The sequence below is a fragment of the Calypte anna genome, chromosome 5A, assembly GCF_003957555.1.
Source record: "Calypte anna isolate BGI_N300 chromosome 5A, bCalAnn1_v1.p, whole genome shotgun sequence".
In the NCBI taxonomy this organism is placed as follows: domain Eukaryota; kingdom Metazoa; phylum Chordata; class Aves; order Apodiformes; family Trochilidae; genus Calypte; species Calypte anna.
Window position 1 is genome coordinate 11,647,472 of NC_044251.1, and position 27,840 is coordinate 11,675,311.

The 27,840-nt window shown below is 36.0% G+C and overlaps 1 protein-coding gene across 1 annotated transcript in view; it reads left to right on the forward strand.

Moving 5' to 3' along the window:
- The window catches only part of AVEN (apoptosis and caspase activation inhibitor), an 86,933-nt gene that overhangs the window by 57,803 nt on the left and 1,290 nt on the right, over window positions 1-27,840 (forward strand). Inside the window, exons 3-5 of the mRNA XM_030451857.1 lie at window positions 24,365-24,435; window positions 25,931-26,026; window positions 27,290-27,638. Of these exons, the coding sequence (XP_030307717.1) occupies window positions 24,365-24,435; window positions 25,931-26,026; window positions 27,290-27,638 (516 nt within the window). The remainder of the gene's footprint in view (window positions 1-24,364; window positions 24,436-25,930; window positions 26,027-27,289; window positions 27,639-27,840) is intronic.

Here is a 27,840-nt window from a genome sequence, read left to right on the forward strand (position 1 = left end):
CCAGTTCCTCAGTTTAATTTCAGTGTTGTCATTTGTGGTCAGGTAAACAGCTGACTGAAATTTTGATCTTGATGGAACTGGAGGAATAGGAAGTTCACATTGTAGTCCTGGTATTAATTTTTAATGCTAGCTTTATCTTGAGATTTTTGAACACGTTTGCATCTATAATCATGATTATGGGTGACTGTATCCTACAGATACACATAGAATTAGTCTCCTCTATCCTACTCTGTTATTTTTAAAATACTTCCCAGTGAGTCTAAGTTTGTATTCCCTACATTTAATATTTTGTATGTACCTAACTGGGTATCAGTCAAATTCCCCTGGTATAGATTTAGTTTTCTATTTCTAAGATGGCTTATGTATCAGAGCCTCCTTTTAAAGACTGGAGTAGAGAGATTTAAAATTAAATGTGCCCTTCTGTACCTCTTAATTTCAATGTTAGTGATGGTAGTGCTGGAAATAATCTCCATTTCCTCTGTCCCCTTTACAAGCTTAAGAAAATCTATGTTGCTTATTTGTTTCTATAATACATTTTGCAAACTAATTTACTAGATGCAGTAGTACAAATTATAAATTAAAGGAGCATTATAGATTATAGGAGAGATTCTACCACCTTGATTCATATTAAGTTGTGCCCTATTTTTGAAGCAGTTCTTTTGGTTTTAATAGGACTACCATAAGGGTAGAATTCCATTGCAGCAGAACCTGTTTGTTTCCCTTGGGATTTAGTTTTATAGATTTTAATTCACTGTGCCACTTTAATGCTCTCATTCAAGTAACTGTATATAATTAATGAAAGTGGGAGGAAATATCATCTCATTTTCTGAGATTGCCTTTCAACTTGCTGCTGTCCTCTTTTTCCTCAATAGATACTCTGTTTTTTCATTTACCTGTAGAGAAATAGAATATGTGTGTCAAAAAGCCTGGATGGTAAAAGAATCTGGAAGAGGTAAGTGAAGGTTATTAAACAGTCAGGTATGAACCATACATCAATCAAGGCAGGCAGTAATAGCACATTTTCTAGATCTCCTCTCTGTACTTTATTAATTGTATGTTTATATTAACATCTGTATGCTGCAGAGTAAGATTCACTGAAATTCCTTTCCCTGAAGACCTTGTAAAACAGGTATTAAAAAATGAAGTATATTAAAGCTCCTACCAGACTCAGCTAATAACCAGGAAACATAATGTATAGCAATTAAATCAGAAAGTAAAAAGGTAGGAAGGTGGTAGAAGAATTCAGCTGTTTTTCTGTGAATGAAATGAAAATTTTTGTGAAGGTTATAGCCTCCTGTCTGTCATACCTTAATTATTTCATTCTGGAAACTCATTAACATGAATCAGAGTAAGCTGAGCACTGTGTAGTCAGCCCAACATTTGACAGATACAATGAGTTTTTTAATAATGCCATGAGGTAATACCCCTGTAACAAAAAGGGTCTGTGCTGAAATCACTTCTTAAAAACAGGTTTTCTTGCGGGCAAGAGAATTTATTTTCTTTATAGTTTGCTTCCACATGCTCTTTTTTCAGTTTGTAGCTCTTTTGTGTGGACAATTTTCTGGACAATATTACTGGTTTAGACCTACAAATCCATTGAAAGAGCAATATCCTCTCAAAACAAATCTTTGTAGAAATGGCTTATTGCTTATTGAAAGCAATGGAGTAAGGAATAAAATGGTCACAAGTATTTTAGAAGTAGTAGGGAGTTTTGTCCTATTCATAGCAGTACAGCAAGCTAGTCCAGCAGTTAATTGCAATGAAAGTTACTTTAATTTTTGGGGGATGGTAAAAAATATTCTCCCTTTTTCATCAGTCCTGTAATAATTTGAAATCTTCTCTTGTTTATAAATTCCAAGCTGATTTAATTTTTTGTTTTCATATAAGTACAAACTCAGGAGAATGTCAGTCATATTTATGGACATGCATTTTTCCCATTTATTAGCTAATGTTATCCTAGAAATAATGCAGATGCTCTGGAGTCTGAGAGAAAAGAGCCCATCTATTGCAGTTTCTCTAAAAAACTTTTGGTTCTGAGACAGATATGTTGTATGAGGCAAAAACATTATTAAGTATATTTTGTAGTTACTTAGTCCTCCAAGTGCTTATTCTGACTTTAATTTTGAGGCCTCTTGATTCATCCAGTGAAGATGTGGGGCTAATGGGCAGGAAGGGAAGAAAATAAATCTTATTAAAGGTCCCAAATTTATGGCTGTGTTGGTATTTTTCTATCTGAAAGCATCCTTTGAAGGCTCACCCTTTTATGGCTTGATAGAATAGCATTTATAAATTACTTGAAAGCTTTGGTTGTTTTGTAACCAGGATGAAGATAAAACAGTGAAGGTTTCCTTAATTATTTTCTTTGCTCCCACCAGCAAGTGAAAATGCTAGACTCTTGCCAGCTTTTTATAAACCAATTAATAGAACTTGCATGGAAGTGGATAGGCATGATGCAATATGCAGATGGAGTAAATAGAGAAATGGATCACTCAATTCAATCAATTTCTGTTTTAAAAGTTCAAACATTTCCAGCTTTAATCCTGTATTACTTTAAAATAAATAAAAAATATTGTTAGATATTAATAAATACTGCAATACTAATTCTAGATTTTCAATACTTTCTTTTGAGGCTGTGTGAAGTACGGCAGAAATGAAAGTATAAGAAGGTCTATGTTTTCCTTTACTTTTGCCTCTGACAGCAGTTAATAAACTGGATCATTTGTCCTTGGTATAAACATATAGAAATCTGGTAACTAATAAGAATTGCACAGCACTGCAAATGAAAATGGGAAACGTCATGGTTTCTTTTCAATCCATAACCATCTTACTGTCATGTTCAATTATAATTTGCTGGGAAACTGTCCTTCAGAGTGAGCATTTATACCACTTAGGAAAACAGAAGCACTTAGTTACTTTAATTACTGTCATCTTTATGATAGAATTGCTGTTGAGCTCTATTTCTGCAAGAAATAGCAAAGCTGAGGGCTCTTCAATTCAGATCTAGAGAACTATTGCATTTGCTGCTATGTACTAAAAATTCCAAAGGCTTATTTTGGTTTGGGTTTTTCTGCTTGTTTCTTAGACTTAGAATTTTAAATCCTTTTCTCCTACTCAGGCTTTGGACAGGGGTTTTGGTGCTTTTTTAAAAAAAAAAACTTGCTGTGTTTACACATATATTCATGCATTGACTCTTCATGGGTGGTTTTTTTAGTTTATATTAGAGAGGATCCTAGACTGCTGTCTGCCTTTCAAATTGAGTTGATATTGTATCCAGTTCTTATATATTGACAAATAGACACATACATATGCATATTTGCATATGTAAGCTTAATTTCTTTGGGAGACCAGGCAAGGAGTCAAATACAAATTATTCCTGTGGTTGAAACTGAAGAGTTATTCCAGTGGGAGCACAGTCTTGACAATTCTGTTTGAGAATGCAATTGGAAGAATAGTGGGTGGCAAGAGCATTGCACAAGATACTCATATTGCTGTAGCAGAAATCAGATGTGCTAGGATTTTTAAGAGAGAGTCTACAAAGCTTAAATTCAAGGTTTGTTTAGAAGTGGACAGCATAACCCTTTTTTTTTTTTTTTTTTTTTTTTTTGTGTGTGTGTGTGGTGCAACAGCATTGCTTGTGATACCTGCCCCTCATTGTAGGAAATGAGCTTTACATTCTTGCTTTTGATTTTTCTTTTTGCAAATTTCAGAGATGATTACTCCCCTTCAATCTTTGTTTTGAGTGGATTAGAATTTAAAATTAATCCAGTGTTGTGTAGCCAGCTATGACTGATTCCCCCTACTGCTGAAGCTGAAGAGAGATGCTCAGTCTCTCGAGAGGTTTTGTTTTGGATTTCAGTGAACACCTACTTAGTTAATGAAATAATGTCTTAACTATGGTCAATGAAGCAACAGGAGCTCTGGACATGGAACAAGTGAGAAAAAGAAAAAAAAAAATGCATTTCTCACGTATCTTGACGAGAGGAATAACAGACAATGCAGAGGATGAAAAACACAAGATACTGAAAATTCAGGAGAGTCCTGCCACAGTTACAGAAAGACTCTTGTCCACAGCAAGTATTTTATAGCGCTTCTGTTATTCAAGAGTTGGTAGGCCTTGTAATACAAGCCCTTATTAGTTAGGCTTTATTATTTATTATTAGGACAAGACTACTCTGAGACAGCACAAGCACTTTACAGTACTTGCAGTTATAAATAGCTTTATATGTGCATAGCTATATAATTTCTGCAGGATTGCAGCTAATACGGAATTTGATTTACCTGCTAAAGAACACAATATTCTAATAAGCCCTTTGATTTTCCAGGTGTGGAGTATTTATACTATGGAAATGGAAGATTCAGGGTGCAGTTATTTTGGAATGTGTCTTCCTTTTAGACCAAGTATCTGTGCCAGCCTACATACAGATACATAAAGATGTTTAATAATTGCCTTCTCCCATGAGGCTCCTTGGCACTGAAATAAGAACCAGCATAGTGAACCCTCATTAAAACAAATAGATTGATTTCTTACTAAAATGAGAGACCTCTTTTTAATCATTCAGCTTCATGATATTTAGGAAAATGTTCAATTATTAAAAGGCTGCTGTAATTTAATGGGCTAGAAAGACTCAGCACTTTATGAATTTCTAAGAAATGCCATGCTTTTTCTTGATACACAGATAACTCACTTTGTATTTTTGAAACAATGTAAGCCTTCATCTTATTGTTGGATGTGAATTTAAACCTTAAATCTTACCCACAAATTTCTAAAATGAAGCTGCTTTCTCAGTGCAGTCTCATAAAAACACTTTCCCAAGTCTTGTAACTTGATGAGCAATGCTTGTTGTGAAAGAGAAGTTCAATTCACTGCCTTATTTATACAAAGTGGAAAATGTGTAAGCTTGTAGGTGCCTCACTAAGGCAGCAAGAACAAAAGGCAAATGTTGGAGATGGTTCCATCCATCCATGGGGCTGCCCATGGACAGGCCCCAAGTCATCCAGGTGTGAGCCTGCTGCACTCCAGAAGCCCTGTGAGCGTGATCAGTGTGAGTGTTGGTGCTGCTTCCTTATCAACTTTTTTGTCAGCTCAGTGCTTTATCTGCATTTCAACTTCAAATAATCTGAACCTAATTGATTGTTTATTTTAATCTGAGGCTTAAGTCAGAGGAATAAAAAGTGTACTGAGCAGTAACCAAAGCCAGATTAAATTTCAGAGTCACTGATTGATAGTTTATCAGTGTACTCTATGATGCAACAATTTTACAAATAAAAATTAAGCAGTTTGGCATCATAGAAATATATAAGACAAGTGTAATAATACAGATAGATCGATGGAGGATATTTTAAATTATTTTTTACTTGCTATGTATCACAAGGTTTCCAGCTCTGTAGTAAAAGTGGTTTTATATTGTTGTTTCTCTTGTTTTCTCTAAACTGTGTAGTAGTGACTTTACTGACTTCCTGTGCCTTCTAGTCAACAATGTTGATTTGTAATAAAGTAATAATAATAACAGAGATAATAATAAGGATGAGATAGTTGTTCTTTAATTATTCACTGCTTTGGTTGAGCCACTGAGCTTCTTAAGTTGGTTTTCTACACCTTTCTGTCTCCACAGCTAAATGTGATTGAAAAGGCAAAACCAGCTATTGCGAAATAGAAGGTTAACAAGCAAAACAAGTTAGGTGGCATTCCAGGTATTAATTAACATTATTTACATATCAGTTGTGAATGTGATGAAAAAAAAAAGTTTTATATGCATTTATCCAAAATTTTCCAAAAAAAGCATTTAGGTGCAAAGTAATTTTTGCATGGATTAAATCGTTTCATTCGTTCAGTGGAAAATTAGCATTAGTGAGAACAAGATGAGGGGTTTTTTTCAGTCATTCTACAGGATAAATCTCCCTAGTAGTAAACTGATTCCACAGATATGTATGTGTATAGTTTTAAATGCTGTAACTAAATAGTCTTAGTTTGCAAAAAAATTAAATGGCTTTACCCAAAGGGACATTTTCTGAGTGTTCTGTTGGTAAAGACATAATAAATTTTTATGCTAATATGCATGAGGGACCTTTAAACAAAAGGTATGTCTTCTAAAAGCTTCACATTGTGTGCTTTTCCTGTAACTCAAGCCAGATAAATTATGTAGAAATTACAGGGTTGGATTTTAATTTAATTAATTAATTAAATTCAATATCTTTAATGTAGCCACACATCTGATACTTCTGTTTTGATTCCAGAAGAAAAAATAATCATTATTTGTAGTTTCAATGAAGTAGAAAATGGTTGGTATAATGCTTTGTTGATGAAAATTGTACATTCTTTGTATTTTTGTTAAAGCTCCTCATAACAGTTACTGTGCTCTCCTTACAATGTTATTTGGTAACTTCTTCCTTTATTCCCGGAATATACATCAAGAAATTCTATTTAATAGTTCAAATTCCAGTTCATGGCCACTGTGCCCCATTTTTGTCAGAAAACATGTTCTGAAATATTTTTGTCTCTCCCACTGAGGACTGATTGATGCTTGCTGAGGAAGGAGTGTTAGGGAGGAGTGATTGCCAGTTCTGTGCTACACTGACTTCATCATATGCAGGTACCTTGCAAGCTCATTTCTTGTGCTTTTGTGACTTCAGCTTTGTAGACACTGTACATCCTTTCTTGGGAATGTATTTTCATTCTGAATGAATTAATATTATTTCCAAGTAACTGAGTTTGTTGCAGTTTTAGACACACAATTGTAGGAACTCAAGTAATGCTATGATCTCCAGCTAGAGCTCTGCTTTACCCTTGGTTATAATTTCCCTGCTTCTGACAGCAGGTATCAATTTTTTTCTGCTGTGCCAGGTCTGTGCTTCTTGGAATCTGCTTGCTGAAATGGTACAAAGTTTTGACTGACAAACAAAAAAGCAATACTTTTCTGACAGTTTCATAAAGTGAGACAGCTCAGCGAGGACTGAGTGTCAGGGGAGTATGAGCAGCTAGAACTCAGCAAGATGAGGTGTAAGTGGAAGAGCCCCCAGAGCCAGCTGAAGGGAGAAGGTATGTGATGGATTCCACAGATACCTTGTGGGTGGAAGGAGGGATGAGTGAGACAGTCTCCTTCCTGACAAGACCAAGCAATAGATTCTGTGCCAGCAGCCCAGGCCTTACAGGTGCAGCCTGTATGTTGGACACTGAAGTTTATGGACTGATGTGAGGGGATAGGAGTAACAGCATCAGTTAAGATACAAAGCCCTCTGCCAGAATCTTCATACAGTCAGTACTTGTGGTATAGGAAGTTAGCTGCTATTTTTAAGAACAGAAATGGAGGATCACAGATATAAAACTGTGGACTTCCTAAAATTAAGTGCTAGATTTTTTTGCTGGTAGCTTGAAATAAAAATTACCTAAATATTTTGTATTGTTATTTCCTTTTTTTTTTTTTTTTTTGTCTAAGGATGTTACTAAAGATAATGGAGCTGAAGGATGTAGGTTTGTTGCAGTACAGATTGCTGGGAATGTGTTTAGTTGTGGAAATGAAACTTCTGGACTGACTGAGCACAGTTTAGTGACAGTAGATCCTTGTACATTTTTATGCACTTCTAAATGCAGCTGTCTTGCAGAAGTCTCACACGCATTTTAAAATAAGATCTTCTATTTCTTTAGATTATTCCTTAGCTGCAGTTTCTGAAACAATTTGTTTTCACTTTTAACTAGTGTGTTTATTTGAATGGGATTCGAATTCCAGGTTTTATTTTGTGTTTCTATTTTAAATATGTTTGGTTGACTGGTTTTGTTTGTTTGTTTTTAACCTTTATTGAAACTTTCATTGTGTTTTTTTCAGCTAAGTAGTTGTTTCGGAATAGATAAAAAAATCTTAGTAAATGTTTTCATTTTTGTTTTAACTGTAGCTAAATATTGCAAAATACTAAGCTGAAGAAATAGAAGGGAGAAATGACAAAGATTCTGGAATGTCGTTGGCAGACTCCTGTCTGACTACAGAAAATAGTTTTGCTTTGTCAGCACTTCCTAGGTCTTCAGTAATAACCAAATCTTGTTTAAGGGGTTGTTTTCAGTTGTGATTTTTATTCATACATGTACTGTATAGTGACCATTAATTTCCTTTTCTCTGAAAGCTTGTAAGGGAAAGTACTCTCTTCTGAGACTACAGATGAGAGCACATCTTCTGTTTCAGGGTCTTCAAGTTTTTATTAAGACAAGTTCATATAGTCTTTCATCATCAGTCTGTTTATTAATTATAGTAGGTAACAGAGGAAACATATTGCCAAGTAGGGTAATGCATCCTTATTGATGGTAGAACTACATACAAGGTATATGCAATAATACAACAATATGTTTAAATATATATATTTTAATGTATTTGCATTTTGTCTTGATTATTTTAAAAAACCTTGTGAGAAAGAACTAGAATATCATATGATATTTTCCATTCATATAAAAATGTTTAAAGCTGCTTAGAGGGTCTGATCTTAGGATCAGACTACTACTGACCCACAGGGAGAAGAAACCAAATGTCACCACAAGGTTAGTTGTCATATTCTCAGACCTTGAAGTTCAGATTTTTATTCTGAAAATTAACTTCTCTTTGGCTGTTACTTCAGTGACAACAGCATGTGCACTAAATTCTCTTATCCCTCATTCATTTTTCATGTTCCTCTCCATGGACATAGTATCCTGCGATCACATCTCCCATTTTACCTGATACACTACTTCTCTGTGTTATGGCTAGATTTTAGATAAAAATTACAGCTTAGACTTAGATATATGCTTTGAAAATAGAAATAGATGCTATTAAAACTTTTGATTCTATTTAACAACCATAAGTATTTTTTCCAGTAAAACAGAGCCACTAATATTCACCGACAAATGGAATTAAAAATGCAATGAGAATTTTTACATTACCCACTGCTCTTTCTATTTCTGGGCAGCTGTAACTTCTGTGCATGTAGCAGTCTTATCCAGACTGTTGATAGAATAAAACATTAGCTACATTTATTAAAGTCTTTAAGCATCAATTTTATAGGAATTTTTACGAACCAGCAGTATTTCTTGCTCTCAGTTAACTCCAAAATTTAACAGTGCCTGTTCAGAGAAACAAAATGTATCGGGATAAAACTCTGATGAACCTTTTACTACAGGGTTGTTGGGACTACATTCTGTAAGTGTTTAAAACCTGCTAAGAAACCCAGGAAGATCACAGCAGTTCAGCTGACACAGTGCCCACCACATGAGCACACTTTCTGACTGAATATTTGATCTTGATGGTATCTGTTCTTTGTAATCCTATACTCATAAGGAAAGTGTCTCTTAAGCCCTTATCATGATGGAAGCATGGATTTTATATCTTCTCACCTTAGAGGAGGAGACTTTATTACCATCTGCCTCCAAAGAAGGAAGGAGGTGAATTCAGTTGAGGGAAACAAACAATTTCAGCTTCTGTGTTGTGTTCACTTTTTAATTTTATTTCTGTTACCAGATTAAAAATTTGGGGAAAGGTATCTATCTACTTTCATAATTATCTATCCAGCATAAAGCTTCTGATACCCTCACTTGGAATATATTATATTATTATATTAAGCATCTGTACAGTGTGCTGCTTGGACCTTTCAGTAAGAGTGAGAACATTTAGGAGAAGTCAGCAGTGGCTTATCTGTGCTGCCAGGCTGTGGAGTTGTTCACGTGTGGAGATGTCTGGTTCACAAAACACGCTTCAGGTAAACAAATTCAAGCACTACCAAATGCAATCATTGGTCTGGTAGAAGAATATTATGGGTATCAAAGGAAGCCTGCAAATACTATGCAGCTAAAGAGGGCTTCTTTTTTGAGTAGCCTCTTACAACAGGTACCCCTGAAAAGCTACACAGTAGACATTTTGACTGTAAAATTTATGGCCCCAGTTCTGGGCTTACAGAAGCGTGAGTAAATGCACTGTTAATGGATGCCAGAGTGCACTGTGAAATCGGGTTTGCAACTTGGTCACCTTTTAGGTCATGTGGCCTCTTACAGACATGTAGCACCTCATGAAATAGCTTTTTCATTACTTATTTATATGCATGGAAAAAGCAACGTTAATCTACAGTCCAGATAAGTGCATTGTAGAGAAACTGTCTAGAGGGTATTTTTTGAGAGAGCAAAAACTTCTGCAGTTTTGGGAGATAGCCTTAGTATGTGGTCAAGCTGCTACATACTTTTATCCTTGAGCTCTTAACTGTCGAGTAACCTAGAATTTCTTAAAACTCAAAGTAGGCCCAGCAGCTTTGTCTTTCCTAATTGAAAGAGACAATCTCTATGCTTGACTGCCAGGATATACCTGATGACAAAAGCTGGAGGAAGCAATTTATATACTATACCCAACAAAATGGTATTGACTGTCTGAATTAGAAATATTTTACTACACCTTTTAAACTCATCTTCTCTAACTGTAGAAACAAATCAAACAAGAAGACACTTTAAAAAAAAGGAAATGGTAATGTAATCAGTGTCACATTTTTCTATATACTTAATCTTACCAAATAAATTGAATTATGCTTTCTCAATGTAGTCACTGACCCTCTTGCACAGTTTGCCTGCATCTAACACGTATGCATAGTAGTCTCCAGTTGACAGTCTCTTGACATTTTCATGTACAGGGGATATAATATTTCTCATTATACCAGCGAGTCAAGAGTCTGGCTCTTCTCTAATGACATCTCATTCATCTGGTAGCCATGTTCAGTTCTACACTTTTCATAGAGGATGTTTTCCTTATAGCCGTGAGGAAAAAAAGTCTTCCTCAATCACACTGAACATGTCTGCTTAGAAGGACTCAGAGTGAAATGCAAGCATGATAAACAGAGAGATTGCTCATGCATTCAGTTGGTGGCATTTTCTAAAATTTCCTGGAGTGCATTGTGACAGTCACACAAACAGCTTATTTCTTAGATTATCAATTACCAAACTGTTTTTTATTCTTCTGAGCTTAATAGATTCAACTGAGGCTGGTAATTTTTTCATAAGTATATTTTACATGTGAGTCATTTTTAGCTGCTATGTCTTCATTTTCACAGAACCAGAGAGATTCATGGCTTCTCAGTGTTTAAGAAGGTTTTATGTATTTACCTTTAAGCACAGCATTCTATTTTTTGATCTCTAAGTACAACAGGATGACAACTCATTGTACATTATTTCCTCCTGACTTTAGTCCAAAAGTCCCCCAGCACCACCTTTGAGGGATTAGGGATTTTAGTTGGAAATGTGTATTTGGCTACAAATATGTGATCTTCCCAAATTCCCCTTGGCTTTGCTTTTCCCTCCACTGGTTGCTCATTCCTAGGTCTGAGTCATCCATCAAAGCTGCCCTGTGGTACATTCAAGCTCTGCAGTGACTCATCATGGATTTGATGTAGGTAAGGGAGATGGAGCTGACAAGATAGACCAGTTCATGGCTCAAAACTGTGTATGAATAAAGTGTGAGCTTTCACAGTTCAAGTAAATTTTTTATTAGACTTTCAGGGAACCCTACATGCTCCTATATGTAAAATAAAATGGAATTATTGCAGTGGTTAGACTTTTTTTTTTTTTTTTTACTTTCAGATCTTTAGTGGTTCTTTTTGGTTTTTTTTTTTCACTGTGTTAGGGAATCCTCTGGTGAAACTATCACATTCTCTGGTTGCTTTAGTCACCTTCTTGGGTTCCCCGAGGCGTAGTATATAGGACCCCTGGTTGAAAACCATTGATAGAGAGGTCTCTGAGAAATTAGGAATGGATAAAAATGTGTTTAGATGAATTTTGAAACATGACCTTGAAATTTCCTTGCTGTTTTCTTAAGATTAATTTTTTTTTTTTCTTTTTAGTTTTTTTTTTTTTTAATATTTTGATTGATACATCATTCTAACCTCTGTTATGTTTTTTTTTGTTAATGGATTGTACTTCTGCTGTATTCTGTTGTGATGAAATAACCTCACTGAGGATCCAAAACCTAGCTACAAATCTCAGTGTCCCTGGTACTGCTTTTTAAAATAAATTTTGGTTAGATTAAGAATTAGACAATTTGAGCTGCCCAGGAGAATTCTGCCCAAATTATTTTTCCGAAGAAGAATGCATTTCCTGAAAATGGGAATTTTTTACTGAGTGCTGAGCTTTCAATGCTTAAATGCTAAAGCTTGTTTGAGTTCTATACTGACTTAACAGATACTGTTGAGATGTCGATATGCTGATAACTATTTCCTTAAGATGATTACATAAAATTAGTAGAAATATATACTCAGTAATGATATTTTTTTTTAAAAGGAACATTATTAATTCCCACTATACAAATGAAATGTCATAACATTTTGTTTTTAAATCCTCTTTTCAAATTTTTCACATTAAATTTTAAAGTAATCAATAAGAATAATGTCTGTTAGGTGCCTTGAATATTTCTATGTACAGTGAAATGCTTACAAACAAAGCAAAGTCATTTGAAAAGGCAGAGCAGAGAGAGACCTTAGTATTTTCTGCATGATTCACAGGTCACTTCCTGCTTACGTAAAGAATTCATTGATCACACCTGCTTATTATATTGCAAGTAGGCTAGAGGGATTTAACCATAATCATGATCAGAAATCTGGATTCATTTAAACAAGCTAAAAAGCCAAAATAAACTTAATTAACAGAACTGGAACAAGCTGGGTGATAGGTTAATGAATAGGCACAGCATTAAAGTAGATCATATAGTAATGGCCTTGAGGGGCAAAGTTGTGTGAGCCTTTTTTTTTTCTGACTGTACAGAGTGAGATCACAGAAAAATCTAGAAGGAAACAACAGTAGAAAGTCATTGTGTGTAGTGAATAGCTATGTTACAAATGAAAGCCTTAGTTAGCCAGATATGTCACTGCCTTCAGTAGCTTAAAACCTGAATTTTGATATTGCTATGGGGCTATTCAGTAGTATGCAAATTCCATGTTAGGAAAAATTCTCCGAATGAATATTTAAAACTGAACACTAGAGTGCACATTTCAGTTTTTTATTGTTTGAATACAGAAGGTGTATTAAATAAAAATTAATACTTGTGCCTCATTCGGACCTGTGAAACAGTGTGTATCAGCTGTAAATGTGTAGCCCAGATGGTGTTTGTGTTCTAGAAAAGTGCAATTCTCTATTCTGTATTTTCTCTTCATGTTTTTCAGTCTGTGGGAGAGCTGTAGTTCTTGCCACTAGCACACAAGGAGAACTGGTGTAAGAAGGCTGTGGGATGTGTTGCTAAGTGGCATTGTTCAGCTGTAGAATGTGGGATGCTGTTGTGTGTTCAGCACAAAGGAGCAAGCACGGGGGTCAACATGGGCGATATTGGTGTTTGCCCTTGAGCCAACACAGGCTTTATTTGCTTACAATACATTGGTTAGAAAACCCCTCGAAGTACCTATACAACAGATGAGCAGAAATTAGTATGTGGCTACAACTTGCTTTTTAACATGTCCCAAAGAATTGTAGGTAGTAAGTTTGGGGCTTTTTCTCCTTTTCCCTGTCCAGAACAATGTTTAATTTCTGTTAATACAGGTTTTGAAACTTTGCAATGGCAAAACTCTAATTAATTTTAACTTTTTAGAAAGCACATTTCTGAAAAATAGGCATGAGTTTCTAGTTCATGGATTATTTTTTTTTTTGCCAAGAATTTAGTGGCTTTCTAAGCCTTTGTTGAGACACATCCAGTATGCTGCCTGCTTGTATTTTTGATCTGAAGTGAATGCTTACTAATCTGCTGTTAATTTTAAGCTGATGTTCAGAACCCCCTGATAAGCCACTGCACTACTATCTATAGAGAGTTATGAGGAACTTGCATATGCAAAGAAATACTTTTCAAGCTTTTGCATGCTTAGAGAACTGGAGCTTTGCTAGATTTACTCTTTACTAATTGTAATCCTTGTCATGTTATTAACATATGATAAGAAAATCGTCCTGTCTTATTTTCTGAAGCTGCTTCTCTTTTCTTGTTTCATTAAATTAAACAAAAAAATCTTTTAGGCTTCTGTTAGTACTATGACTTGCCATATCTTGCAGAACCCTGCATAAATGCAACTATTTCTCAAGTTTGTACACTTGTTTGCTTTAGGATTGCTGTCTTCTTTTTTAAATAAAATTTTTTTGGGTTGAGGTACAGTGTGGAATAAAGGAGGCTTACTTTGTAAACTGCTGCTGTTTGTGGATAAGAAAAATATTTAATGAATTTTGAAATATGCTGACAGCCTGCTTAGAAAAACTGTAGTTATACTAGTGCAAATTTATGCAACACAACTTCTCTCCATTATGCATGACAATTAGATATTAAGTTTCTTTTTGATGAAAATATGCAAGAATAAATCTGATTTAATCTATTTTGAGACATTTCTCACCTTCCAGTTACAATACAGCAATGGATGTGCATGTACTGCTTACACAGGTGGTAAGATGCACAATAATCCAAATAAATAATAAGTAGGAAGAACTTTGCTTAAGTAGGACAAGGTAAAGAAGCTAGGCCAGTGAGCACCATTACAGAAGTTACCAAAATATATTAATATGCCCTTTCTGATGTTCTCTCTTGAGAAGAAAGAAATCATTGCATGAGGTATCTGAACAACAGTCTAAGTTTCACGGTGTTTTTGAATTATGTATGATTTACTTAAAGTTTAATTGGAAAGAACTTTCAAGTTCATAACAGAACTGAGAAAAAAAAATCTAAAAAAAGAAGTGGAAGTTCAGTAGGTCGAGCACTCTGCCAAGTTTAGACCAGTAACTGAGTTTTGAATCTGAGCATTGTAATAATGAGTGATCTAGCCAGCATTTAGCAAAGCTTGGAATCTTGTTTCTTTTATACAGTAGGACATTAGTTCTATTTAGATTTGGAAACATTGTAACATTTGGTCTCCATGTGTAATTTAGAAGAAATGAAAACTTCCTGAATAAACTAGAGAAGTTAGGTCATCCATTGTGGAATATTTTTTTTAATTTCTCACCATGTCAGAGCTCAGAAGTGTAGGATGTTGAATGACTTACAAGCTGTACTGTGTAAGGTATCAATGAAGGGTGCTGTTTAAGCTTTAACCTCAGAGTCATTTGTCTCTTTTCTTTATAAAACTGCTCATCAAAGCTCTTGTTTTCTTTTCAGACTGGTTATGTGAGCTTAGAGGCAGCTTCTGCACCAGGGTCTCAAAAAGAATCCATAGAAATGCATCCTTCTCCCCAGTTGCTCATCCTCTGATGCCCATTGCCCGTGGCTGCCATACAGCAGGTCCTGGCAACAGGCAAGGCAAATCAGGGATCTTTTGTATAACTGGCTTCCATTCTGTTCCAGCCTTGTTCCTCTTCTTTTGGGTTCTCATCATTCTCTCTCTTCTTTCCTCACTTATAAGCCAGAACTTGATACAAATCCCTTGTGCCAGGAGACGCAAGTGGATTCCTCTTTGGAGTCTTGCAGTTTGATGGCATCTTCCTTCCCACATCTTCCTTCATCTCTTCCACTGCTGTGCTGATACTGGCTGCTTAGGTAGTCTTGGAGAAACAGGCCATTCACAAAGGGGTAGATCAATAGGTTCTTTAATCTGTTGGTCTGTAAGGATCAAGACCCCTATTAATAAGCTACATTTCTCTCTATTTGGTCCAGGTTTATGAAAATACATGACACTTCTCCCTTTCACCTGAAGAGTTCTCTGCCCCTGACCCTAAGAAGAATCACAAATTTCACTTCTTTCACTTCCTGCTACTTCATAGCACTGCTATGTCTCAGCACTGATGCTAAAAAAAAAAAAAAAAAAAGTCTTGAGTATTTATGCATTAAGTCATTAAGTTATGCAGTGATTAGTTTTTCATCCTTTCTCTTGAATGATACTGTTCAAAAAACAGTATGCTCTATGGATTTTTATATTTTGTCTAATCTGGCAAACCAGTTGCAGTGACATTTAAAAAATCACTAAATATGTTATAGATTAGTGACCTGAAAAAAATGACACAGGAAAATGTCATAAAGCATCAGGAAAAATGTAAATATTTAAGGTGACTAGCTTAAACTTAATGAAAGGTTTAAGCTTAACCTATGGGGAAATCAGTAACTTCACACTTAAATGTCTTTTTATTGTTTATTCAGTGAAAATGTGGATACTGCAGAAGATGGGATGTGTATTATGAATTGCCACATCAAGCTACTGTATTTGGGTAAAATTTTAAATATTTTTTTTTTCAATTAATTTTTGTTTTAATTTTATTTTTGCTGCATTCTAAGAGCTACAATCATTATATATTTAACAAAAATGCATATGAAAAATAGTGATGCATTTAAGAAAATGTGGCAAAGTTAATTAGAAAGCAGAGTCAGTCTGCTTAATGCTGTTTATACATTATCCTGTATGGTAATGTTGTCTGTTTTCTCCTTATATACACCCTGCAGATGTAAGTGTTCATTGACTTGAAAGAACTCCTAGCTACAGATTAAAATTAAATTTGTGAGTTACCTACTTTTCCTTTCTAATTCATCTGCAGAAAGATAACTAATTAAGAGAAAGGTAAGGCTCTACAAGTTAAAGAAAATAGCTATGTGGTTTAGTTTAAGTTTGTTTTCTATTGAATTAGACCCAAGGTCCATCTGGAGACACCTGAGATAAGGCACCTACAGAAGCTGTGGGCTTTGCTGCTTCCTCAGATACATTCTTGACCTGCACCAACTTATGTCCCAGGGACTTCCTGAACCACATGTGGAACTATGTTATCTTAACCAGTTATCTTAGCCACTTATTTTAACCAGTTATCTTACACCCTTCCTTGCATTGTGTAAACTTGCACCATTTGATGGCCTGGAGTTCCACAACCTGGCTTGTCACTTTTTGTGTGTTTTGAGTGCATTCCCTGCTAGCTCCATTTGATGCCTTTGGGTCTTTTGTGAGACAATGCATATTGAGTCCCTGTCTGCCTTTTTTATGCCTTTCATGATTTTCATATCTCTGTCAAGTTCTCTTGGTTACCATCCTTTGGCTTAACTCCCTAAATTCCTTCTCATACAGGAACCCTTCTGTGCCTTTTCTAATGCCATTATATTTTTGAGACTAGGCTTGGGAAACCAAGAGTGCACAGTTTCAAAGATGACAATACATAATGGTTGTGTACTGGTGCTCTCTGTGTTTTTCACTATTGCTTTTTAAATAATTCTAAAGAGTTTGGTTTTTTGAGCACTGTGGAGCTCTGAGTTTCTGATTCTGAATGGTGTAGGTCAGCTGAACTTATTGTATGTGAAGGTAGAATTGCAGCATTTTGCATTTTTTGATATTGATTTTCATCTGCTGTTTTAAAATTTACTTTCTCAGTCTTGTCAAGTTCTTATTTTCTTCATTCTCCACAACCATCTTCAGGTGCATGACCATGAGAAGCTTAGTATCATCATCAAATTCTGCTACTGCATTTTTCTTATCTATTTTTTGCTTCTCTTTTGATGGAGTGAAGAGGGTAAACAGATATGAGCCCAGAGAACTATACTGGTTGTTTCTTTTAGTGTAAAAACTGACAATTTACTCTCTTTCTTTCTACTTCTGGGCAGTTATTGATGAATACAAAGCCTCCTTTTCTTTTTGCTCCTCTGAAGTCTCATGTAAGAAAGGGTGTGGGGCATCAGAGCTGTAAATGATATGAACTAGATCCTGCTTATGTGCATGTTTTTTGTTTTTTTTTTCTTTTTTCAAGAAACTGACTTAGCTCATGCAACAGAACTTTCAAATGCTGTGTCTACTCTTCCCACAAATACTCTGTTTATCCACATGTCCATTACATTTCTTAGAGTTCCTATTAATTTGTTCATCAGACACATTGAGCTGGTGTTGTGCTGTGCTCCTCAGTTTTGATTTAAATTTCAATGCTCCCAGTATTCCTGTGTTGTCATTTAGCTTTTTGAAGCTTTAAAAGCATTTCTCTTTCTCTGTCCTATTAGTCACCTAATGTTGATGCAGAAGCAAGTGTGCTACTGTTTGGTGTTTTTGAACCTCTTTGAATATAAATTTATTGGCTCTGTTTTCCTCTTTGGTCTCTTGTTAACCTCTGCTTTAACTTTTAATAAAAAATGAGTTGTTTTGTTTGTTTGTTTTTTTAATGACTGTGGGTTTTGGCACTTACTGGCTTCACCCTCTTCCTCACAGAAAAACTGGCTTTCAATAGGCTGCAGCTCTTGTGTGTTAAATTGGTTATGTTCCTTCTGAATGGGCAGTCTTTGTTCCAGAAGCAGCACTGCTTTCTGAATATCCTTCCATCTTTTTCCTTTATTTGTGTCATGGTTAAAATTTATTGTTTAGCATTGATCAGGTGATCCTGTTGTTTGATCAAATTCACCCATTTATATTTTTAAAACTATGACTACTAGTAGGGATTAGTTGGTAGTAGGGAACTAATTTAGACTTGTTCTTTCTGGGTCTGGTTACCAATGTACTTTGTAGTTGGTAGTGCAGGCTACAAATATCCTCAGTATCATGTTTGCACATAGAACATCTTTAGAACATCTAAACAGTAGAAGAGTTATTCAAAACATTTTATTTGAGATTTGTATTCGACTGTTAAAATTTTTATTCTGGGCTGTGGCATAGGCCTTCTGTAATACACAGCTTTGCAACCTCCTGCTGGGTTCTTGATAAAAGACTTTGCAGTGACTTGCAGTATTACTGATCTTAGTGGTATCTGAAGAAAATTAATAGATATTGAGTTCTTCCAGGGTTGTTTTTGTATTCTTACATTCTGAAAATTGCTATTACTAAATCCATGCTCGTGGCAAATTGCATAAGTAGCACATTGCAGCCTTAGTCATAGTAAAAGATAATAGTTACAGTCTGTACCCTACCAAAGTGGAGAAATTAAGAAAGCAGAAATAGAAATTAGTGTTGTTATTAGAACTGTCATGAAGAGTCTTTGGAAGTTTTGTCTTCCAGAAGTCTATTGCTCATGGTTATCTGCTGCCTCATTGTGAACGAGTTACCATATCTGGATGTTTACCTGGTTATGATGTGTGTAAAATTATTCATATAAAACCTTTGCAGAACATACATCTCCTGGTGTTGTAAGAATATAGTTATTAATGTGTATAAATGTAGGTCTCCTTTGTAGGAGAAAAAAAAGGCCACAATTACTTGTCCTAAAAAAAAAAAGTCTTCGGTAGTATTTATCCAAAGAGATTTTTATGTCAAATGGCCATTAATTGTAGATAGACTATTTATTTATTTATATAAATCCATCTATATTTAAAATATATATAAATCACACTATGTGGAAACACTTTGTAAGGAGAAGAGATATCTTTTGCTTACCATGATCCAAAGCACTCAGTGTGTGGTTCTTGCTGTTTCCATGTTCTTTTCAAAATCTTTTAGTTAGAGCAAGCAATACCATGGATGGATGGGAGTTCTTTCTCATGCTTTTAATTCCAGTTTGAGAAAAACTCTCACACCAAATCCATCCCAAAAGACTGATAAGCTTTAGTTTTCTCTTTATCCTTGTAAGTTAGCATGAAAGTCATTGCCTGATAGTTTCTTGTCTTGGTTCTGTAGATTTCTGTATTTTCTTAGAGAGAAAATACAGAAAATAGAGAAAGAAAACTTCTACATGAAGTTTTTGCAAGCAAAAGGGAAATAATATGTTTGTTGACTTCCCCTCAACTCCTGAAGAGAGTTGGTCAGTGCTACATGAGTAATCAATATTGGATAAATTTTAAGCATCAGTCATGCCTAAGCTTTGCAATTTGCATTTTTCCTGCAGAGAAGTAGAATCATAGAATCATTATTGTTGGAAGCTCATTGAGTCCAACTGTCGGTCCTACACAACCTTAATGATTAAGTCATCTCCCTGAGTGCCACATCTATTTGGTTTTTTAATACCTCCAGGGATAGCAATTCCATCATCTCCCTGGGCAACCTGTTCCAATGTTTCACCACTCTTTGAGTGAAGAAGTTTTGCCTAATATCCAATCTGAACCTCCCCTGGCACAACTTGAACCTGTTTCCTCTTGTCCTATCACTGGTCACTAGAGACAAGAGACCAATACCCCCCTCACTACAACCTCCTTTCAGGTGGCTGTAGAGAGCAATAAGGTCTCCCCTCAACCTCCCCCAGGCTGAACAGCCCCAGCTCCTTCAGCCTCTCCTCATCAAACCTGTTCTACAGACCCCTCATCAGCTTGGTTTCCCTTCTCTCCACCTTCTCCAGCACCTCAATGTCCTCCCTACACCGTGGTGCCCAAAACTGGACACAGGACTCAAGGTGTGGCCTCACCAAAGCTGAGTACAAGGGTAAGGTCACCTCCCTGGCCCTGCTGGCCACACTGTTCCTGATCTAGGCCAGGATGCCATTGGCCTTCTTGGCCACCTGGGCACACAGCAGTTTCTCAGTCAGCACCCCCAGGTCCCTCTCTGCAGGGCAGCTCTCCAGCCTCTCCTACCTGAGCCTGTAGTGTTGCTGTGGTGGCCAAAGAGCAGGACCCAACATTTGGCCTTGTTGAAACTCATGCAAGTGTTAGGCTTGAGGATCTGTTCTCTTTTTTCATCTCAAAAATACCATCTGTTTCCTTCTGTGTTATTGCAGCCCCTGAAGAGCACCAGTAGAGCTGGCAGGTAACTTGTTTTGGTGTATCCTTCATAAATAGTGATGAGCTGGGGATCAACAGAGAGAGAGAAGGATCTCTCACAAGTTAAACTTGTGAAATTTCTTAAAATCTGTTAGAAAGATGGACATTCTTGGAAGAGAACCTTCTCATTTTAGCTACTCAGGAAGAACTTTGACTAGCACAGCAGATACAGGGTGCTTTTCGGGATATTTTGGTCTCATTGTTAATTTCCCAAATGTAGCTGAGTTGTAGTTTTTTCTATAGAGGTCTATTTGGTTCAGCTGCATTCTGCTGTCATAAAGTTACTGCATGTTATTTAGCTGGCTAAACAAATTTGTAGTCAGGGGCTTGAATTTCCAAGATAAAATAAATAAAAGTGAACGAAAGTTGGAAAACCTCAAATAAGTTTATCAAAGTAATTGGTAATTGCTTATTTATGAGAAGGTAAATTCTGATTTTAAAAATGGATTTAAAATCTTGTATTTGCCCTTGCAGAGCTTCTTTACAGCCATGGCATCCCTAGAAGGATCCTGTTGCATTGTTTGTTGCCCCTCCCTTCAGTTTAAAAACCTTCTGAGGCTACAGAATATTTTTCCCCTGTCTTCAGTGGTTTTTGTCTTTTGTTTTTAATGAATTAGTGTTAAAATGAACAAAATCATTCAAGCAATGTCAGTTTTCCTGCTGAAAACCATTTTTCTTTATTTTCTTCAACCTTTAGACTCAGAGTAGATAATATTTTTTTACAGATTACAGGTAGGATTTGTTTGATTCTGCTATTCACTGAACATTAGTGTGAAGAGATAATTGGGCTAATGAGACTATGGAACATTCATTCTAGTTAAATCATTTGGTTTAGTTTTAAAATATATTCCAGTGGTAGGAAAGCATGGTGCTTTAGATCTGCTGATCTAGATCATGAAACTTATCAAAGATGCTGTGTGAGGTTACTTGAATGCATTATTTTCAATTCTTTTGTATATGAGGACTGAGTGATACTTGTAAGTAACAAAAACTTTTCACACAAAGAAAAGTTTTTTCTTCTGTTGAAGGCAACTCAGAATCCTTGCAAGGCATTTGATTAGTATTCATGGCATAGGGGTTATTTTCAGAGTAAAGGAATTTGTGAAGAGATAATTGGTTAGACTAACATTCTCATTAACCTATTTGCATTAAATGTAGTACTGTGGATTGTAGTTCTTCCTTTTCCACTCAAAAGTCATGCATTGTTAACCTATTTAAAGAGCCAACTTAAACTACAGCTCAAGCCATACCCTTTAATTCAGCAGCACAATATCAAACTGAGGATCAGTTATCACTGATAATGGAGAATCCACTGATAGTGGAGAATATAAACCAGTTTTTGACCCCTGGATAAAAATCCCTTGGATTTTTCTGAAATAGAGTTGTTTAGCTGCTTTACATCTGGTCATACTAAAAGTATTTGAGTAATCCTTTACTTTTTTTTTACTCCATTATAAGAGCAGAGGGAACTCCATTTCCTCTGTGATAGCACGAGAAGTAAGTGAGGGAGTCTTGGGGATATTGGAAGAAAATGCTTATGCTTGTGTTCTAATAGTATGAAGACTCTGAGGATCACTTGGTTAAATTATTTTTCAATACAACTTCTTTACCATCTAAGCTGTTAAAATGTTAATTTGTTTATTTTCATACCCATTTTAAACTCATGAGACTGAAGGATGAATTTAAATTTCTGTATTTTTCAGCATTAGTTATTACTTGTTAGCAATATTCTAGGGTATTATTTGCTGCTGTGTTTCATTGCACAGCAATGAAGGGGAAGACACCTTTGTCAGCAGGGAGTGAACTGTGAGTGCTCAAGTTAAGAATTTCCCTCTGCAGATAGATACCTAAAGACAGGAGCCAACATCAAACCTGGTGTTTGTGAATTGTATGACCTAAACATGTATAAAATTAGGCTTCTCTCTTAGACACTTTAAATATTCACTTCAGTGCTTAATTTGAATTATTTGCACTTGTACTATTTGATACTGGTTGTTTACAAAATATCTGGAGGCACTGAATGTAAACCAAAGCCAAGGTGATCAGGCAGGGTTGCATGTCAGCCCAGAGTGCTGAGCAAAGTTGGATAAACTGAATGGAAACAGGGAGATGCTGGACATGATAATGGTCATAAATATCTCTACAAATACTGATCTAAGGTCACTTTCTTGCTGAAATGGTTCTGAAGATGACTGTGATGGACATGCCAGGTTCACAGTGCGATTGGTGTATGAGTGCATTGCACACCCAATGAACATAGATCACATGCCATGAATTAGAGATGCACACCAAATATTAAAAACCCATGGCCAGTAACTTCTAAATTCCATCTGGGAGGTGGTTAGGTCTCTCTTTTTTTATTATTTGCCAAAGAAATCTGCCAATTACTATGCCATTTTGCTGCTTATTCATTCTGTTTGCATAGCAGAAGCTGTCTGAGAGTTGCACTAATGAGTAAAATTGCTGAAGGCTGAACTCCCCTGTGTTTTGGAACAGGCAGCCAATGGAAAAGGAGCCAACTCTGCAGACAGCACATTGCTTGGATTGTGTATGATGGGTTTAAGGGCATGAATCAAGAATTTTCAAAGGTATGAATAGCAGTCAGGATATTGGAAGCCAAAAGGAAGCTAAATGCCACGCTGCTCATAATGCCATTGAAAACTTCCTCTTGGGCATTCATTCTGTCAGAGATTGTGAAAAATGAGTTGTTGCTGCTCAAATTGCTGCTGGACTAAATCCTGGTCATTTCCAGCTGATCTGCAGTTCTCAGGTTCAGATTTCATCTCCTTCATGCAATAATCTGACATGAACCTTTTCCCAGTAAAGGTCCTGAAACAGCTCTTTTGTTCTCAAACTGCAGGTTGTACAAAGGCTCTTGTCCCAAACTCTGCATCAGTAACATCTTTGCTTTCTGTTACTCTAGAACTTTGGCCACCATCTTGCAGCCCTCATCTCTCAAGTTTCCCCTGTCCCAGACAGAGTTTTGAGTTCCTAGAACTAAAGTCTTGGATGTTTTTTCAGTGAATAAATTTAGAGGACTGTCTTTTGTGACCCAACATGGTACTGCAATAGAAATATTGCATCAAAACCAAAATAATAACCCAATGTCTCCTATAGTAAGAGGAAGCTCCTACTGTCTGGAAAGAATGTGGTAAGAGGTTAGTAACTAAGGGTACCTGTGTAGCTTAATTAACCCTATTTAAGATTTGTTTTAATTGAGTCCCTTGTGCATATGCATTGGAGATCGAGGTTCAGTGCTTTTTTTTTTATATGACATGGTAGAGCAGGGACTTGTTCAAGGAAGAGAGAGTCCGATGAATTTATCTACCAGACAACAACAAGTCTTTACTTCACTTGTACAACTGATTTTAGGACATTTATCATTCATTTTGGGAGATTTGCATGTTGATAAGAGAAGGTCTGTGTACAGAACATCCAGAAGTGTTCATAAGAATTATACTCTGAGAATAATTTATGTGTTCTTAACATGCTGTCCCAATTGGACTTTGCAATGCAAATCCTGCTGACATGGTATCCAGCACCTCCTCATTCAGTTTTTAATTTGTTGCACATCTTTTCAGTACTGTTCTGCAAATAGGAGATTTAAAGATCTGTAGAACTTTGGCTTAAAGAAGGTTAATATTGTGAAAGTGAGCAGCATTAAAATTAAATGCAAACTTGTTGAAAATATGATGTTCATTGATTAAATCTACTTCAGCAGGTTTGGGAACTTTGGAGAGAGCTTGTTATTTTTTTGAAAAATAAATATTTTTATTTCTTTTCTGTAGGAAATTCGTTTACACAGTTCCGATTTGCTGATGAGAGAGAATGGGAAAGAGAAAGCATATGCAATAAACAGGTACCAGAATTATTCATATGAGTTTGAATAATCACCTGGCACAGAATACTTAGATAGTTGTACTTTCAGCAAGAGATGGTTTAAAACAGTAACAGCACTCTTTATTCTGTATATTTTTTTAGTTTGTTTCTGATGCTGGAGGCTCTTGGGTCTTGTCCTTTTTTTGGTTTTCTATTAAAGACTAATTAAAGCAGCAGGCTGGGTTTTTAAGTAACATTGAAAGAAAAGAATAAGCAAACCCATCCAATAAAGGGAAAATAAGGGACTGGCTCTTTGCTTTACTGACAGACCAAGTCAGAGTTTCTTTTTCAGCCGTATTCAGCTGTATTCAAGACAAAACAGTTTCATAAAATGATTGTAAGAAAACCTATATGAGTATATTCATATATTAGGCAATGAAGCTTGCTCTAGTTCTTTAACGTTAACAATTCATATCCTCAGCTGAAATTTCACCTCCAGAATTACTGTGGGACCAACAAGGCTTTGAATTATCTGTATGTGGATTTTTCATGCTGCAATAAGAAGGGCCAAAGCGATGGGAGCCCACTGTTTTCTGTATGAGGATACTGGAAAGTGTCTTCATCTTTGCATCCTTATCTTCCCCTAAATTATTTTAAGATAAATGCTTTTGTCTTCCAACATATTCTTTAAATTGTCACAAAACTGTGCCTGAGTGTTTCTTGAAACATAAACAGTGCATTCAAATTTTTAAGTTTACAGCAAAAAAAAAAAAAAATCAAAGGGTGTTAAGAGAAAACTTCATTTAAGAGAAAACTTCATTACCTGTCACATTAATAAGTGACACTTTTACCTTTTAAGCAACTAGGTAGCTGTATTGCATTTTTGGGTATCTTGAATTCATGTAATTGTAGAATGGTTTGTGCTGGAAACACCTTAAAGAGCATCCACTTCCAACCCCCCTGCCATGGCCAGGGACCAGGTGGCTCAAAGCCCCATCCAACCTGGCCTTGATAGTTTTAGAATTTCAGGAGTGTATGTAACTGTAGTTTGTTGCTTTTGTAAGTATTGAGAAAACATTTTAAAGGTGGGAAGCATAAAAAGGGCCATGTTGGTTAGGCACTAAAACCAGTAGAGCCAAATAAAAGCTACATGGTTTACAGGCTTAGAAAAAAGTAGCAACTCAGTAAAGAATGGTGACTCCCACTGCATAGGAAATTTCAGAGATTTAAAAGCTACTTGAGAAGCCTCTTAGGACACTGTCAGCTGGCAAAACTATTTTCAAGGCATTTTCTAAGGAGCATTCCATTTACAGTTTGTTTTTAAACCTCTAATTGGTTATCTGCATTGGGGATGTTAATGTGGAATTCAGCCAAACTACTTCACACATGTATAATTTAAAACTATAAATTCCTGTATTAATTAGATTGTTCTTCACATTCTTTGAGTGGAACAGGGGAATGTTACAGATTAAAGTAATTATTACTTCATTATTTTTGTTTGATACAAGTGTACTGTGTGTTGAATTGTATTTCAGTTCCCTGCATTTCCTGTTGACTGCCAGTCCTTGGCCCAGGCCCTGCAGGAGCTGCCCCTACATCTGCGGTTGAACGTTGCTGCTGAACTGGTGCAGGTAATGCTGGGAATTTGCACAAGAAAATGCAAATACCTGAAGTGAAACAATCTATGCATGAATCATTACTCTGAACCAGGTCTTCAAACACAAGCAGAATGCATTTTACAAGTAAACATATTTCTTGAGACTGGCGTGTCAAATGGCATGAAATGCAGACCCCCCTCTATCAGCACTTTTCATGCTTTGTTGGCTTTAAACAAAATGTTTTGAAGTGCAGCACATGGGATTTGAAGGCAGGTATCAGTGTTGGACATGGAATGACTGCACTGGGGTTTGTATTTGCTTCTCTTGTCGGCAGCTGTTAAAAGCTTGCACCAAAATTTTGAAAGTTCTTTCATATTCTTTCGTGTTGTGATTTCCTGTTATACATCGCTAATATCAGCATACATGTTTATTCCATGAATCAAGCTTAAATCTGTGCCTGAGAGGGTAGAATTGTCAATCAAACAGATATAATTTATGCTCTGGTGAAAAAAAAAAATTGAACAACAGAATATTTGGACAAAAATGTTTCTTCAAGCCGTGAAAAACAGGCTTAAAATATTTTTAAAAAATTCTTAAAATGAAAATTCTTCAAGAAAATGCATCTGCTCAAGCAATGAGGAAGAAACATGTCCCTTATAGAAGTTTTACTTCTGTTTGGAGTTGCATGAGTTACTTCTGTGGCTGACACAACTGTGCTCTTTCTTAAGGGACCTCAAATATATTTTCAGATGTGGTGTCAAAGAAAATCTGCAAATGAATGTTACTTTCAAATACAAATTTTGTCATCACGGTCTTTAACTTTTATCAGGCTTTTTATAAAGTGTGTGTTACAACATTTCACCTTTGTCATGCCATTCAGACAGGTGCTGTGGTCACCATACACACTGCAGGGTTTTATTCACACCAGGGTACCATGATAAAAGCAGAATCTGTGTTAAATAATGGGTTACCACTTCTTGTTTCGATATTTGATAATGTTTTGTAATTTGGCTTTATTTTTCAAATTATACAGCCATATGCAAAAGTATTTCAGTGACCTGTGGTATGGCTTGCTTTAAAGACTGGAATTTTGGCGGGACAGCCTTGCATTCTATTTTGTTGTTGCATCTGAAAAAATACCATCAAGATAACTTTAGTTTACATTCTGAATTAAATTAAATTTATTGTACCTTCTTTAAGTGATGAAATGTAGGAAGCAGGAATTATAATCCAAATAACACAGAAGAGGAAAAACTGAGTTAATAGAAAGCCTCAAGGTCTTTCTTGTACTCTTAGGCATCAACACCTGCAGATGTCCCACAGATGAAACCTAAAATTATTGAAGATGGCAAAAAGAGGGAGCTGCTGCCCCAGCAGTCTCCAGCTCTGAGCGGAATGGTGTCGGTCTCCCAGCACGTTGGTAATTCTGTTGCTCCATCAGAGCCTGGATGGAAAAATGCTTCCAGGGGCAGCTCAGCAGAAGAGTTGCAGAGAGCCCAGCAAGAGACTGACCATCTGGATGAAGAATTAGATCTTCTTCTAAATCTGGACGCTCCCGTTAATACCGAAAACAAACCCGTGTTGGATTCATTATCCCACAGCACAGCAACTGACAAAGATCTGAAAATGGACTCTAAGGAACCAGGTAAGGTTTCTTTTACCCCAGCATGCCCTTAATTTTATTTTCTCTTTGTTTTGGTGATGTTTTTTAATCCTTTATTAGCCAGTCAGTGCTGTTGTCACCATCTCTGTCATTCTGCATTTCATTTATCCAGGGCTACAATCTGACCTATTTGTTAATTTTCAAGTTAAAGTTTAGCCATTGTCTGTTCTTTTTAAGTATTAAG